A 16,780-nucleotide genomic window follows, 5' to 3' on the forward strand; every position below is an offset into this window, starting at 1 on the left:
CACGCTTCCGAAATGTTGAAGAAGTGCGAGAATGGGTGGACGAATGGATTGCTTCGAAACAAACATCGTTTTATCGAGATGGTATCGCCCAGTTGCCAGAAAGATGGCAAAAAGTTGTAGAAAGTGATGGAAAATACTTTCATTGAAATAATTTAAATAAATTTTTTACAATAAATGCTTTTTCTCAGTATTTTTTGGGCGGAAACTAAGTTAAGGTCCTAATATATATATATATATTTTTTTTTGTTATGATGTATTTTGCAGAAATGTTAAGCGTATGTTCTTTCATTTTAGACGTTATAAATTTAGATGACTATGGCGAGTAACCAGAAATTATAATTTTCAAAATTCACAGATGTAACTTGAACGTTACATCATGCTATTGTTAATTATTTGAAAAGTATCATATTTTTTACATTTTTACTTTTACAATTTGTTTCCAAATTTAAAAATCTGGAATTATATAAGTTGATTTTTCGTAAGAGATAAAAGATTTGTATAGCCGAATATAATTTTTGTATAAGTGCCCAAGTAGGAATTTACTATTGGCATCAAAGTGGTCCAGTACCGATTTATGATAAACCTTACTGACATAGTACCAGATACCAGTACGGGTTTAGTATTGGTGTGATACTGGGATGATAGAAAAGGGTCAGTACCGAAAATCAGTACTGTACCCGTATAAACAAAGTATTGATTCCTAGCACTGGGGAAGTATCTATTCCTTATACTGGGCCAGTATTGATTCTTAGTAATTTTTATTATTTGTACAATTATTAATATCACAACTATATAGTACGGAAAGAAAGATCAGACCATAGCCGGGCTGCTTTTATTTGTACTTATACATGTCTATTTTTAATAGTCATATGAGGAAAAAATCTTTGGGGCGACGGCTGGAACCGAATTCGAGTCTTCCGCTTGTCCGGCAAGCGTTCTTACCACTGAACTATCTAGGTTTTACGTTAGATCTTTTCGTTTTCCTATAAAGAACATTGGTATCGTCTGTTTTTCGATACCGGCATAATACTGGCCCTCTATCCTCTATTGGTAGATTGTATACGATTCTTACTTGGGTATCCAGTACTAATTCTACGAATAGGGTCAGTACCAATAATATAGCTTTTTTAATACTGGACCAGTACCGAAAACGATAAAAACTTTTCGATAACGCCCCAGTACACGTACAGTACGACTATCCAGTATCTAAGTATGGAGCCAGTATCAATAATACAATTTTTCTATATTAGGCTCAATATTGAGCCAATATCAAAACCAAACATCCGCTTTTCGATATCGATCCAGTATCGGGCTATTTTTCTGTACTGGCGAAACGTATACGATTCCTATTTAGGTATATATAATTTTGAGAAATACATATTGAATAACTATATATAATGTTTATTGAAATTTATTCATCATGCATTATCAATTAAGTAATTAGTATGAACAGTTAAGTAATTAGTATGAACTTTACAATAGTCAATATTAATTGCAGCTTTTACCTATTTTCACCATTGGCCTATGGAATGAATGGTCCATCCGCTATGGACCCCGAAAGCTCGATGTATTCTTTGCGATGGATGGATTCCTGGGAATTTTAAACATTGATTAAATTAGTATAATATAATTTATATTTTTTACATGTACTTATTACTTATTATTTCTACTATTGAAAATAACTTATACTTTAAAAATAAAAAAATACTTAAAATGTTAAAAAAAAGTTACAGGTATGTGTGTGCACGCTTACACTAAAAACTAAACTATTCTGCAATATCATTAATTTTTATTAATATTTCAAGAAATATTAATTATAAAAATGTTAGATTTAGTTTAAAATTTTGATTAATTTTGCTTTATTATCGAGAAATATGTGATAAAAAGAAAGAAAAAAATTTGGAACTATCATAATTTTTATATAAACATAAATTCTTAAGTGACTATATACTGCGACGCTATTTTCTTCTATTTTTCGCAAAATACCGCCTTCCCACGTTCCGCTCGCGAAACTCAAAATGTTGGGCGCCAGGTGTGGAGCAGGCCGCGCCACCTTACCGAATAATTGTCACTAAACGATACTTCAACGCAAAAGATCGCGGAACGAGGTCGGTACGGGTCCGGTAGCACACTTGTGATTTAAGTCGGAGATGGGAGTCAGGTTCGGGAAAAACATTCTAAGAAACGATAAGTTTTTCAAACGGATAGCGTACGAGAGATGTAATTTTTAACATGATGGTTTATTGTAATTTTTCATGATCTTGTTGTGCCCTTTTCTGTCGGACACGAAGAAAAGGATCTTAGGACTCGGTTCTGCGGGCGCGGCAGAGTGTGTGGCGCGGTGGAAGTGATTCAAAAAGATTGTAGTCGACTAATGTAGTAAATTAATTTTATTGTAACGAGTACTAATTTATTTATTACACTTCCGAAACATATATTCACACGTGACAGGTACGCACGTCGCGGGCGAGAGACCGGAGGAAGAATTCTCTTAAGCGCGGTCTTCTCCGCTCTTTTTATAATAATTGTTAGCCTTATCGGAGGGGGTGTCTTGGCAACAAGAAAGTTGCCAAATTTGGTAATAGCCCGGTATGTTCCGGTTCAAAGTCCGAGGCACGGAATGTACAAGGTGGTGTTTAGCGCAGCACTTGCATATCCGCTGCCTCGTTGTAGCGCGGTCGAAACGGTTCTTCGTGAAGCGTTTCGGCAGCGCTAAAAATAATATTTACGATTATAACATCCCTCCTCCCATGGAAAAAGAAAACGTAGTGTCTAACGAGGTTTTCGCTATTTGTACGTAATCTTATTCTATTCATCATCTCTATTCTACATTTTTTTCCCGTTTACAACTATGGTTATAATCGTTTATACTTATTTTATTATATCGCATTCGCGTTACAAAATTCATTTTCCCGTATATAAATATTTATTATTATTATATATATTTTTTTTGTTTATGTGCTTATGCTATTTCTACGCAATATTGCGGATATGGTGGATATAATTGGTCTAAAACGTTGCGGTATTCTTACATTGTGTTCGTTATTACATGGTAATGTGAGAGGGGTTGTGTTTTCTTTTTCATTTTCCTTACTATTATAATTATTATTACAATTAAAATTATAAATACTATTACGCTAGGCGCAGTGGTGTAAATTATATTTATGTGACTTGACCATAGATTTTGGTGTAGATTTTCTTGTATATCGGCTAGTTGCGTTTTTAATTTTAGTAGTTCGGATGAGTTTTGTGATAATTTCGTTAAGTTTATGTTTGATGTTGTAATCATATTTTCTATTGTAATCGTGTTTTCCTATATAATTTCGTGTTTTCCTATATAATCAGGTTATGATTTGGTATATATATTTCTAATATGTTATCTGATATTGTTCCTTGTGATTGTATTATGGTGTTTTCTATGGTTAATTTACATTATTGTCTAAGTGTAATTATTCCTGTTATTATGTTTTGGTATTTTTTATTTTGATCATATATACGTAATTGTTGTGTGTTATGTGTTGAGTACAACCAAGCGTTTTTTCCTTTTAAGGGAATTAAAATTGTGTTTTCGGAAGTGATATGTTTTATTCTACATATTTCCTTATTTTTTGTGTCTGTGTATATTTGGATTTCGCACGGTGTTGTTGGGTGAATTTTATAAATCGTGTTTTCTTGTGTGCAAGTGTAATGATCTTTTATGTAAATACATTCTAATAATTCGTTTTCGTGTAATGTAAGGTAAGTATTCGATTCTGTATCTATTGCGATTCTGTATCGCGAATTTAGGGTATGTTGTTTCTGTTAACATGAAAGTGTTGTTTACTTTGTGTACTGGGAAGGGTATAATGTTGGTGATTGTATAGGTAGGATATGTTATTAGGGGAATTTTTTAAATTGTGTAAATGTTTTCGTATTTATATGCACTGATTTTGATGAATTTTTCTATTTTTAGCCAGTGCTCAGTGGCGAGTGTAAATGGAAAGTGTATATTTTGAAGTAAATATATTGTTGATTCTGTAAATTGTGCGATTATATTTTCAATGGGTGTAAGTTGAGGCAGTAATTTTCCCAACTTGGCGTTATCTATGTATGATATTATGTCATTAATGTCATTTATTAGGTCGTTTGTCACTGCGTTAAGTATCATGTAGTGTTCAGTGATTTGTTCTTTTTTGTAGATTTCTGCTTCTTCTTTATAAAATTGATTCATATTAGTTCATACTATTTTGAAATTATTGTCTAATGTTTCTTATAAGTTACCTAGATGTTCTATAGTTGCGTTTAGAATTTGTAATTGATTTTTACTACATGTTGTATCGTTTCTTGGTTATTTTGTAATAGGTGTAATTGTTCGCTTATAATTTTTTCGTCGTTGGTGTCTATTGTTCCAAATAAAGATTTGGCTATTGATCCTATTCTATTTATTAACCCGCGACGTAAGTTCGAGGTGGATTTATAGATTTTGTTTATGCTATTTGTTAATTTTCTTGCGCGTTGTAAGTCCTTACTAATTAGATTGTGTAAATCAGTGCACATATCCCATGTTGTGCCTATGGTTTGTTGCGTATTGCATATTTCTTATGTTCTATCAAGGTACGTTTGTATTTGTGAAATTTGTTGTATTAATGAACCTATGTTGATTTGTTTTACCGTTTTCCAGGTTACAGTTACCGGATGTAGATATCTTTATCGAAATATATTCCTGGTGTATGTTAGAATTCTTGAATTTCATAAAAATGCTCCGTTGGCAACTCATTTGTCTTGCGCCCTGTGCTCAAGGATCAGAATCTCTGAGCATCTCAAGCAGGATAAGTGCTCTGTAAGTAGATCGTTGGTGTGTTTAGATGAACATGATACCTGCTTTTCTTATTATTTTTTATCGTGGGACTAATTTGTCTCCTTCCTAACTTGGTGAAGTCCACCTTTCTCTTTTATTTATTTTTTTTGCTTATTATTTGTTTGTGTGTGTGTTTGTGAGGGTTTACTTTCTTAGTTGCGTTCGGTTCCCTACTGAAGTAGGACGTGTTATTTTATATTTGTTCTTTAAAAAAAATTTTTTTTAATGTGCGACGGATGTACGATAATTTCCCGGAGGTAATATTATTTTATCTTGTGTTCGTGTTTTCGGTAAAGTGTATGGTTGTACGTGAAGTGTTTGTTTTTTTAGGGAAAGTGTATCGTCTACACGTCTAAGGCAGATACATAGGAGGGGAATATGGATATTCCTGGCAAGTCTGTTCCTATTCCGACCGAGCGCTTTCCCCCCATGGATCACGGTCGGGGAGGTGCTCCCCGTAATGTACGCGACGTTAAACCTATTGATATGGGTAATGGGCAACCTCTCCGTGGGACTCCCTGTGGTCGCGCGCGGGGTAGATCGCACGTCTAGGTGAGTTTTATTTTTTAATCTTCTAGATATAGTTTTATGCGGTTTGCGTGTGTTCTTAAAGTGGTTCTCCCTTTTTTATTGTGTAGATGGCGTTAGGGTGTTTTTTTATTATTTCGTAGGGTCCTATCCACATAGGGTCTAACTTCTTCGATCTTCCTCGTCGTAATTTTTTTTTTTTGTTAAGGCAGAGGAAATGTATTACGCACACCTCCGGAGAATACTGGACTTCCCCAGGGGTAGTATGGGACTCTCCCTCTCCCGACAAAACCGAGGAGGGGGCCTACCCACTAAAATCTCTGCCGGGCCTCTCGCGGCCACCAAGAGGGCGTCCCGGGAACCGCTTGCGCATAACTTCCGAGACGCCCTCGGTCGCCGGGCGGGTCACCCCGCCCTCACCCCCGGGTCGGGGGAATTGCTTCCCTTTTGGCCCGCTTCACCAGATCCTCCGTGACCGGACGTGAGGCCCCCCCCGTCCGGTCATATCCTTCCCCAACGGGGCTTTATGGGCCTGATTCGGTTCCGTCCGGACTCGGTCCGCCCCTTCGCTCTCGACCGAGGTTATGGGGCAGGGGGTCATTATGCCCCTCCGTCCTTTCGGTCAGGAGCCCTCGTACTCTGGGAGGGGGTGAGCGGCCCCCGCGATTGCGGATCAGCCTCCCTGCCCCCCTGGTTTGACTTCTTGTTACGGGGAGAGATTCGCGCCTTCTGGCGCCTCCCCCCCTCAACCAGGCGCCTCCTAATATTCCCCCTCCCCGCCGGGTCCTCCGGCGATTGCCGCCAGAAGGGTCCGGCCGTATGGGAGGGGGGCGCACCCACAGGTACCTTGGAGGAAGAACGCCAGCGGTGACGTCCCTTTCCCGCCCACGGGTGCGCCGCCCCTCAATTCCGCGCGTATGCGCGGGTGGAAGAGGCGCCCTTCTTCTCCTCCTAGGGTGCCTCTGCCCATTCCGGAGGGCCGCCACGCTTCGCCTCACCCTTTCCTCCTCCTCCTTCTGCGACATGACGTCGTCGCAGGAGGTTCCTCATCGTACTGTCTCGTCGTGTAATAATACTTGATCGCTTATGTCAAGTACAGTCTTTTTCGTATTTCGATCGTAATATTTTTTACTTCTTATTTTTTCTTCTTTGACGTGCTCCCGGGTTATTTGGTTCGTTGCTCGAAGCCGTTGTTTTATCTCTTGTGCATAATCCTCAATACTATACGTAGTTTTTGATGGTAATAGTATGGATGATGGTATGATTGCCTGGTGTCCATATACCAGTTCAAATGATGTATAATTAGTTGTAGAGTGTGGAATCGTATTATATGTAAAGATTGCGTGTGGGATCCATTCGTTCCAATCTGTTTAATCATTATTTATATAATGTCGAAGATATTCTGTGAGTGTTCGGTATGATCTTTCCAAGGCTCCGTTACTCTATGGATGGTACGCCGTAGTTTAGATTTTTTCTATCTTCAATAATTTGCATACTGATTTGAAAATTTTGCTCAGAAAGTTTGTTCCTTGATCTGTTAGTACTTTTTCCATATTTTAGTATTATATTTTCTGTAGATACTTTCACGATGGTGGTCGCCTCTTAATTCGATATAGGAATAGCTTTACTAAATTTGGTCCTGAAACGTTAAAAGATACTTATTTCCATTTTTTGTTATGGCGAGAGGTCCTACTATATCTAACACGCATTTCTTGAACGGCTTAGTAGGTGTGTCCGTGATAATCATTGGCGATTTTTTCTGAAGACTTAACTTATTTTTCTGGCATAGTTCGCATTTTCTTATATATTTTGTTACATCTCTTGTTATTCTTTTCCAATTATATTTTAGGTGTATTCTGTTTAATGTACGTTGTATTTCTTGATGTCCTCCTAATGGTGCGTCATAGTATTCATAGAGTATCTGTCTTTTTTCTTCTTTGGTATAGTCTTGTATATTATGTCTGTCTGTATTCTTTTCATCTTCTTCCTCTTCTTCTTCTGTTTCATTCGTCTCGTTCGTCTCATGTGGAGCATTTGCTTGTAATATTGATACTAAAGGATATCTGCTTAACGCGTCGGCATTTACGTTCGTTTTCCTTGCTTTATGAATTATTTCGTAATCATATTCCTCTAGTTTTAATCTCCATCTTATTAGTCTGGATCCGGGACCCGTAACGTTGAAAAGCTAACGATTTGTGATCCATTACTATTTTAAATTTAGTTCCATAGATGTAATGTCTAAAATGTTTTACGGCCCAAACTATCGCTAATAATTCTTTTTCAGTTGTGTCGTAGTTTTATTCTGCGCGTGATAATACGCGACTCGCGTAGGCTATCGGGTTGTCTCTTTCTATTCGACCTTGCGATAATATGGCTCCGATTGCATGGTCGTGACCACGAATTCTTTTTCAAAATCCGGGTATGTTAACACCGGTGTGATGGTCAATTTTTCTTTTAATTTGTCAAATGCTATTTGTTGTTCTTTGTTCCATTCAAATTTTTCGCCTTTTTTAGTTAGTTTGGTTAAAGGTCATGAAATTTTTGAAAAGTTTTCAATGAATTTTCGATAATATCTAGCGAGCCCTATAAACGATTAAATGTCTTTAATTTTTGTGCGTCTCGGGAAGTTTGTTATAGCTTCTTTTTTTTTCGGATCCGGTAGAATTCCATTTTCCGAAATTATATGCCCTAGGTAGATTACTTCCTTCTTAAGGAACTCATGTTTATTTGGTTGAAGATTCAAATTACATTGCCGTATTCGCTATAATACACTAACAAGTTTTTTGTTATGGTCTTCTAGGCTATTCCCATATAGTGCACGCCTTTTGCGCTCTTCTCCCACCCGTGGTTCTAGGCACCGGCACCCCCAGCGGTACGCTTCATCGATAGCTCAGGTAACACCCCTTGGTGGAACCTTCATCGCAGCGGGGCCTAAGTGCACAGCGGCCTTAGCCTAACGGATCAGGGGGCGTGGACCCCCAGCGTTGCCATAGCGGATCACTGGCGCGCCCCCCGTTGCCGACTATCACCGGCCACCGTGCACCCGGATATCCCGTTCTCCGAATGAATCACTGAGAAGTGTGACTCCAGTGCCTTTAAGATTCGCGTAGTAATCTGATGCTTCACGACCGCGGTGTGAGTAAGACTGTCTCCTTCAAGGAAGAATATATCATTGTAATCTTCGAAAATGTCGCATATTATTTTTTGTTCTTCTTTATTTAGATGCTCTAGCCGTAATTGTTGGTTCAATACTTCTGTTCGTGCTAACGAGGTTTCATTGTTTTGTCCTGTGGTGAGTAAGTTTATCTCCGTCGTGTCGTATTCCGAAGTATCTTCTAATATTACATAAGGTGTAGTTATTTCGATAGTGTTATCGGTAGTATTAATTATTGTTGCAGGACACGTATAATTGATAGATTCCACTAGGCAATTTCCAATAAAAATTCTCTGCGAAATTTCTTCGGCTAGGATTATTCCCACTTGGTTTGAGTTTACTGCGGCACATATTATTATTTCGCTGCGCGCGGGGAGATTGTATGTTTGATATGGTATTAGCGATAGACTTCGTCAGGAAATAATCATCGTTTTTGCCTGATAATCGAATTTTGCACAGTGTTCGCGGAGGAAGTCTATTCCTAAGATCCCCTCATAATCGATGGGAAAATCGTCTTGTACCACGAAAAGTTCGAATTTTCGACACTGTTTTCCTAAGCTGAGTGTGGCGGTTTTTCCTATAGTATAGGCCTTATGTCCGGTGATACCCGTTAAGGTCAATTTTTCAGCAGTCATAGGGGTATCATCGTCTAATGTGCGTATTTTTACGAGGCTAATAGCGGATCTCGTGTCAACGAGAAATGGTATTTTCTTTTGTTTGGCCTCCTCTATGGGCAAAATTACTAGATTAAATCCGGTGCGACAATGCAAATTTCGCCTGATTTTATTTATGCGGTAGTCGCGCACGTGACCTTGTTTTTTTGTTTCTTTCCTCTTGGTCGTTGTTGATTCTGGCGCTCTCATTTCTGCGAGATGTCGATAGTTTATCTGTATTCAGCGCGGTAATAGTCACTGGGCGCGAGGGTTTCTCGTTTAGAGCTTACGAAAGAGCTTCAATTTGTTACATAGGTCCGCGCGGGGACTTCGTGAGTTCCTCTGATCTTTTCCTCTTCTACTGCTCTTGCTATTGCCTTGGTTAAAGTCGCGGGTGCGCGGGATCGGACTATTGTTTGCAGCCTGTCATTTAGTCCTAATTGATAGTTAATAAAGGCTAGCGATTTCAAAAAGAAATGGATACCAAGTTTCTGTGAGGAGGAATAGAAATCCCCCTCTGTGCCAGCTTCGAATAGATCCGTGGTTAATGTTTTCGAAGGTTCGTACATCTTCTCCAGGCTTCCCGGATAGGAATTTAAAAGAGGGCTTGTAAGGACCCTAGATAGCTTTTCCCCATTTCTGTCTAGGCGCCATTCAGGCAAACCCGAATAGGCTCTGTACAGAGATGTAACGCTTTTGTAAGTCAGGGCCCGATTTGTAAATCTGACGAGGCCCTATCTAGACATGTCTAAGTAGAAAAAAACATTCTCTTATGTATGATATGTACTACTTTTTTTCTAATAACTATTCGTAATGGTCGCAGCGCTTGCTGATTTTATTTGAAAATTTTAGATTACTTGATTCCAATGCTACATCACATTTAAAAATTCTCACCGACACTGGTGGAACTCGAACTTGGACCCTGCCTAAGGCATCTCTAGATTATGAATCTGTTGTTTTAGACACTATGCCACTTCTTCAATCAATATAAGCGTCTTACATTTTATTCATATATGTTGTGATTAACACAGTAATATATTATATAATATATTTTTTAATAATATAACTTAGTAAAATGATATAATTTTAATAAAAATTATATTTTTCGTACTTTTATTGTTAATTTAATCCTTAGCTAATAAGGTGAGGTCTACAAAATCCCGCACTTCCATTTCGTTATTTTTAAATTTTTATAGTAAAATTTTTTTATTGTTGATTGTTATTAAATAAATAAAGTCATAAAAGACTATGAACTTTGAGTAATTATAAAGGAGTACAATTAAAAGAAGGAGAAATCTACCTTACCATATAAGATTTCATTAAATTAATTAAATTTATATATAAATATATAAATCAACGTTTATTATAAGCGATTTCTGAAATATTTTAGTGAAAAAGATTTTGATAAAATGTTGCACAAATATTTCTAAATTATTTAAATGTTGTATTTCAATATAATTTCCAAGTTATCTTTCGGAAAGCTTGCGGTGTGGAACCCTACGACACGCCTTATTTGGAAGACTGTATTTTTGAGAACTAAAATTATAGATATTTTGGTTTTACTTCAAACTTATGTAAATTTTACTTCAGTCTAAGACTAAACTAAAATTTTGTAAGACTTTAAACTATTTCAAGAATTGAATAAACAAGAACTGACTGAATTATATAAGTACATGTCTTTGAATTATATAAATACATTGTGTTGATGTCTACAGACATCCATATCTGTGCCTATTTTGAGCTTATTTACAAATTTCCCTTTAGAAATCCTTTTGCTTGACCATATGTAAGCCTAATGATGGCAGAACTTATTAAGGGCATCCCCAACAGCACCTATCCAGAGTCTGTTAGGAAATTCTACTCAGAATTTGTCTTTGTTGATTCTTTCTAGGTGCAACAGTGGTAGGCCTAGTTAGGAGGATCCCCAATAGTGCCTACTCAGGGTCTGTTAAGGAAATTCTACTCAGAATTTGTCTTTGTACACTCTTTCTAGGCCCAACGATGCCAAGACTATGTTAGGGCATGCCTATCTAGGCCCTTTACGGACTTGGGGCATGCCCCGATAAAATCCTACTCAGGTTCTGATGCAAATTATTAAAATCTTGGAGTAGTCGAGTTACCGATTTTTTCTTCATGAAACATGTTTCTAATACGTCTTTTAAGACAGCAAAAGTAGGGATGTTTCGATTTTTAACCTCAGTTAAAGCAATGCCTTTCAGCTTAGTGCAAATTATTGCGCTGATTAACACGGATTCGTCAGCGGGATGGATCAGTTCGAATGTATACTCGCACGCCGTTAAAAATTCTACTAGTTTGTCGTCCTGCATGCCATTGAAATTAGGGATCTGATCTCCCGCTTTTCTGATGCGCCGAGATCGCTTCTCGTTAATCGGGGGTAACCCGTCTGTGAAATGATCATTGTGACCTAATCCTCGTCTGTCTGAAGGGAATCGTTCCGATTCTATGTTAGTGTTCCTCACATTTCGTGGGTTGTCTCTGTGAGTGTTAGTTAATCGAGCTGCATGCGTGTGTATAGTGTATCTCATAGTTCTTCTATGCGCGCTAATAACTGTTCGTTAACAGTGCTATAGGGGTCAACGTCATGACGAATTCTACTGGGTCCCGGTTGGGTTTCATCTACATCGCTCGACGGACCCGCCCGCAGTGGCGACCCGCGGGGGCGGCCCGCGGGGGCGAGAAATTTCTTGATTTATGTTGTTTTCCGTCGCGTGTGGGATTTCGTCGCGTTGCCCGGTCGCCATTGCGTCAATTGGGTCGAATACGCTACTATCGTAAGACATCAAAGAAAAGTCTCCTCTTTGCGAAACGTCGCTAATAGTACTGTGCGAGGGTAAGAATGCGCGGCGTCTTGTACGTCGGGTGTTGTCTGCAACTTGCACATCCGGTAGTATACTATGGTCTATTGAAAGAGAATTCACGTTCGGCGGTTACGCATGGTGAGATTCGTGTTCGATTTCGCTCGAATAGTCTAACACACGTCGCACGAGCTCTAATGTTTCATGCGCGTCGTCTATAGCACTAGCAACTATCTCGTTGGGATTCGATAGGCGCTCGATAGTTAATCTCGCTGGTGCGCTATGTAGCCACGTTCGATTCAATATAGATCGCTTGGGAGTACCGCTTTCGCTCGACATTCACATTTTTACGTGTACACTCGCATACGCTTAGTCGCTCGAGTTACAATGGGTCTTCGACTTACAGTAATGTTATCACGGCTCTTTTGTAGTTCACCATGTTTTGGTTGTGTCAGCAAGTCGTTGATCGTCACTGGGTCGATTGGCGTTGAGGTAAGTCGCGGTCGCCGCTGGTGCATTCGCCGTAGGCTCCGGTGTCGCTAACAATGAGTATCGTTGGCCGTAGCTCCAACGGTCGTCTTGATTACGGTACAACGTTGTCTTTCATCGATTACCGCTATCCTCTGCTGTCTCCATTTCGCCTTGTCCCAGTTGTCTTTGAGGGCTCGTAATAACTTTTGAACTCTCCCTCTCTCTTTTTTTTTTTTAGACTTGTCGTCAAATGTATTGACGGGGTAGTGTTGCTTCCTCTCGGTTGTGTAGCTTCTCGCCCGTCCTTGAGATAGCCGATAACGATTATCAGTGAACGTATTTTCGATGTTCACTAGCCAGTTCCGACGATATCTTTTTCGTCCTCTTCTTCTTTCGTTACTTATACCACCTTTTCCTAAGCCGTAATGCACTTTTGTTCACAGATAACACCTAGGGCCCGGCGGACACCTATCCCACCGCTGCCACTAAATTTGTCGTGCCCTTTTCTGTCGGATACGAAGGAAAGGATCTTAGGACTCGGTGCTGCGGGCGCGGCAGGATGTGTGGTGATGGGAGTGATTCAAAAAGATTGTAGTCAACTAATGTAGTAAACTAACTTTATTATAACGAGTATTAATTTATTTATTAAACTCCCGAAACATATATTCACACGCGACAGGTACGCACATCGCGAGCGAGAGACCGGAGGAAGAATTCTCTTAAGCGCGGTCTTCTCCGCTTTTTTTATAATAGTTGTTAGCCTTATCGGAGGGAGTGTCTTGACAACAAGGAAGTTGCCAAATTTGGTAATAGTCCGGTACGTTCCGGCTCAAAGCCCGAGGCACGGAATGTACAAGGTGGTGCTTAGCGTAGCACTTGCACATCCGCTGCCTCGTTGTAGCGCGGTCGAAACGGTTCTTCATGAAGCGTTTCAACAGCGCTAGAAATAATATTTACGTTTATAACAATCTGATTTTAGATTAGAGACCATAATCGATAAGTTGATCAGATACGACACAGACCACTCACGAGAGCTCACGCGGCTCACATCACAACTGCGCGTTAACGGTAACGGTCGTCTCACTGACGACCGGACTCCTTCCGTCCATGAACGATCGCACGACACGCCAATCTTGCAACAATCGCACTAATTCTCTGTTGACTATCTTTCACAAAAAATGGTAGAACGACAACATCTTTCATGAAACGACGAGCGGTAATCGGTACGAGAGACATTTTCTCTAATTAGCGCGAATCGGGATAGGTCACCTGCTCCGACACCTCGGTTCGGGTCCAGCCAGGCAATCGCTACGCAACGCGAAAGGGTGTCGAACTCGATTGGTTCGTACCCGCACCAAATTTTACCGGTTCTCTTGGGATCGCGGCCACCAAAATGTGAGCGATGCCTCGGTGTACAACCTCCGAGCGCGGCAGCTTGTCCCCATCCGTCATCAACGCTACTCTAATCACGAACTTATTCAACCGGCATTGCGACAAGACACGGACTGGCGCTCTTATATTACTGTATAAATACATAAATACTGTATTTAATTTTCTCTAAAACTAGTTTCATATTACTGTAATCTTCTTTCAATTCTGTTGAATGTGCGACTGGTATAGGAGCGAAAAAGTTGATATTATTGAGCAAAATTGCTTTAAAGAAAATTAAATATTTAGAACATAAGTGGTAAATCTGTGGGGATCTTAAAATTTTGAACATGATAATAGGCCAACAATCAAATTTACGAATTTTCCTTGCTTCTTATGTTTATGGTGTAGTGGAGACCGTGACAATCACTATAAACAGAAAATATGGCCAAAGAGAACTTCGTTTGAACCAGGTTCAAACAACATCATTGCTAATCTTTTGATTGATCCAAAAAAAGTATTGCTCCCATCTTTTCATATAAAACTTGATCTAATAAAGCAGTTCGTCAAGACTCTCAAAGCAGCAGGAAAATGTTTCGAGTATTTAGGAAAACAATTCCCAAGGATATCTGATGCAAAACTGAAAGAAGGCATTTTCGATGGACCATAAATTCGAAAAATGTGGAAGGATGAGAATTTCATCAAGTCTGTCACGGTTCCGGTTTCGCTCGGAGCGGTTGGATGATCTTGATGTCGTTGGGCGAGCGATCGTGACACGCGAGGAGACGGTGGACGTGCTCGCCGGTGTCCAGAGTCGGTGTCGCGAGTGTGAGCTGGAGTGTTAGTATGCGCGGGGTGTGGGTGCGTGAGTAACTGCGTTGATGTGTGGATTTCGAGATAATTTATTCAGCTAAACTTGCGATGGAGTTACCTATTCTTACAACTATCTTATGGCCAACGCGGCCTAACCTATACTTACAACTATCTTATGGCCAACGCGGCCTAACCTATACTTACAACTAATCTATAACTACCTTATGCCTAACGCGGGTTTACAATTAATTTACAACTAACTTATAACTAACGCGGGCGTTTCACGGGCCTGTTCTATCGCGTGTGGTTTACCCCTTGCTCCACTTCTAGCCGCGGTGCGCGGAGCGCCTGTCGCAGTTTACCCGACGGACGTGGATCGGGCTTGTGTCGGCGAAGCGGTTGTACTCGGTGCGGTTGGGCTGGCGGCGTGCCTTGAGGTTGGCAGGTGAGGAGACGTACGTGAGGGACCAGCCACCGGGGAGCCCAGAGTTCTGGACAGAGACGGTGAGCGCGCCACCTCTGTATCCCTTGGTCGCTGGAAAACCTCTTTTCTCTTTCTACGGGCCTTGAGGGCAGGTGAGCACACCTTTCCTCGCGGTCGGGTCTCCAATCGGCAGGGAGGTCAGGAGCGCATGACCGAGGCGGTGAGCGCGCCACCTCTGGTTCCCGTGCCTCTTGGGGAGCGGATGAGGCGGACGACCGTACTCGGGGAGGATGAGCGCACCTTCCCGTTGCGGCGGTTATCAGGATGCTGGTGGTAGTCAGCGAAGAAGCGGCGAACGTACCAAGGCGAGTACGGACGCCACGGGACTGCTCCCGTATCGTTATCGCGCCTTGCTTATATACCGGCCTGCTCGTAATTTCGGCACGTACGCCGTTCCCCCACGCGCGGGCATCCGCGGCGGTGCCGCGAGCCGGCGGCGGTTTTGGTTTTATTTGTTTGGCGCTTTGCGCCTATTACACGACCCGACGGATGTTCGGTCGGGTCGTGGTGACGAGGAGGAACGTCTCGTCACAAGTCAATGAATCAGAAGAAGAAGGCTGCGTGGATTAGTTTTAAGAAAGTTGTAGAGAACTTTCTGAGCAATCATAAAAGTGATGACTACAAACAAATAGTATGGATATGGCGAAAAACTTTGGAAAATTAGGGTGTTTGATGAATTTCAAGCTGTATTTTTTGAATTCTCATCTCGATTATTTCCCAATGAATTTAGAAGACTATAGTGAGGAACAAGAAGAATGATTTCACCAAGATCTAGAAGTAATGTAGCGTCGCTATCAAGGGAGATGGGGTATAAACATGATGGCTGACTATTGTTGGACTTTGAAAAGAGAAAATGTACGAAAAGGCTTCTTCCTAGAAACGTAAAAGAAAGCCATTCCATAGATCTTTTGAAGGTAAAAGAGTTAGATACCATAGGAAAAAGTGAACAGAGAATTGCGATAATATTTGGAGTTGAAGAGGAATTCTAACCTGTTAAGGTTAATCGAACTTCAAAATTCAAATTCAATATCCCCAAAAACATATAAGTAGCCTATTGCCCAGATTTCAGTCGCCAATGTTCATTTTTCAGTTTCAAAGACGCTATTTCAGCGATTTTGAGGTATTTTTTGAGGTTAGGGATGAATGGTGAAGTGATAGAGTTTAACGGACAACATATTCAGATCCAGCGACCTCGAAAACATATAGGTATGCTTGTCAGGTCTCATTTCTCAACTTAAAAAGGGCCGTTTTAGCGATTTTGAGGTATTTTTTGAGGTTAGGGACAAATGATGACGTGATGGAGTTTAACGGACAACGGATTCGGATTCAGCGACCCCGAAAACATATAGATATGGTGGTATAGTCTAGCGAACAGCACCTTTTTTTCTTTTTGTGTGCCTGTATTATCGATTGCTCCGCTACTGGCCTGGAGTCCTCCGGTTAGTTCTTGTCTGCTTAACAGCCGCTCCTTTGGCGCTCACTCTCTCTCGCTCTCGTCCATTCGCTCGTTGGTCAGTTTCACCTGATGGGATAGTGTTCAGAACACACGACTTCTACGATACGGTAATACGGGAAGGAGTGCCTTGCCGGAGCTCAAATACCTCTAAATAAGGCTGCGCTCCCCTGCACCCCCCCCCCCCCCCCCCCCCCCCCCCC

At 40.6% G+C, this 16,780-nt stretch overlaps 1 protein-coding gene across 14 annotated transcripts in view; it reads left to right on the top strand.

Moving 5' to 3' along the window:
• Window positions 1–13,086, top strand: part of LOC116852654 (protein O-mannosyl-transferase 2) — a 168,703-nt gene extending 155,617 nt beyond the window's left edge. For 11 of the 14 annotated variants that reach the window (XM_032833205.1, XM_032833216.1, XM_032833212.1 and 8 more), the window contains 5 exons: window positions 4,661–4,819; window positions 5,168–5,389; window positions 8,166–8,500; window positions 8,588–8,657; window positions 12,903–13,086. In XM_032833205.1, the coding sequence (XP_032689096.1) occupies window positions 4,661–4,819; window positions 5,168–5,389; window positions 8,166–8,322 (538 nt within the window). In that variant the 3' untranslated portion in view covers window positions 8,323–8,500; window positions 8,588–8,657; window positions 12,903–13,086. Of the gene's footprint in view, window positions 1–1,498; window positions 2,400–4,660; window positions 4,820–5,167; window positions 5,390–8,165; window positions 8,501–8,587; window positions 8,658–12,902 lie in introns of those variants that run through there. The other 3 variants (XM_032833204.1, XM_032833209.1, XM_032833213.1) reach the window with 3 other exon arrangements.
• Window positions 13,087–16,780: the final 3,694 nt, after the last annotated feature.

The sequence above is a fragment of the Odontomachus brunneus genome, unplaced genomic scaffold, assembly GCF_010583005.1.
Source record: "Odontomachus brunneus isolate Ranch 3 - 2012 unplaced genomic scaffold, Obru_v1 Obru_scaffold_244, whole genome shotgun sequence".
In the NCBI taxonomy this organism is placed as follows: domain Eukaryota; kingdom Metazoa; phylum Arthropoda; class Insecta; order Hymenoptera; family Formicidae; genus Odontomachus; species Odontomachus brunneus.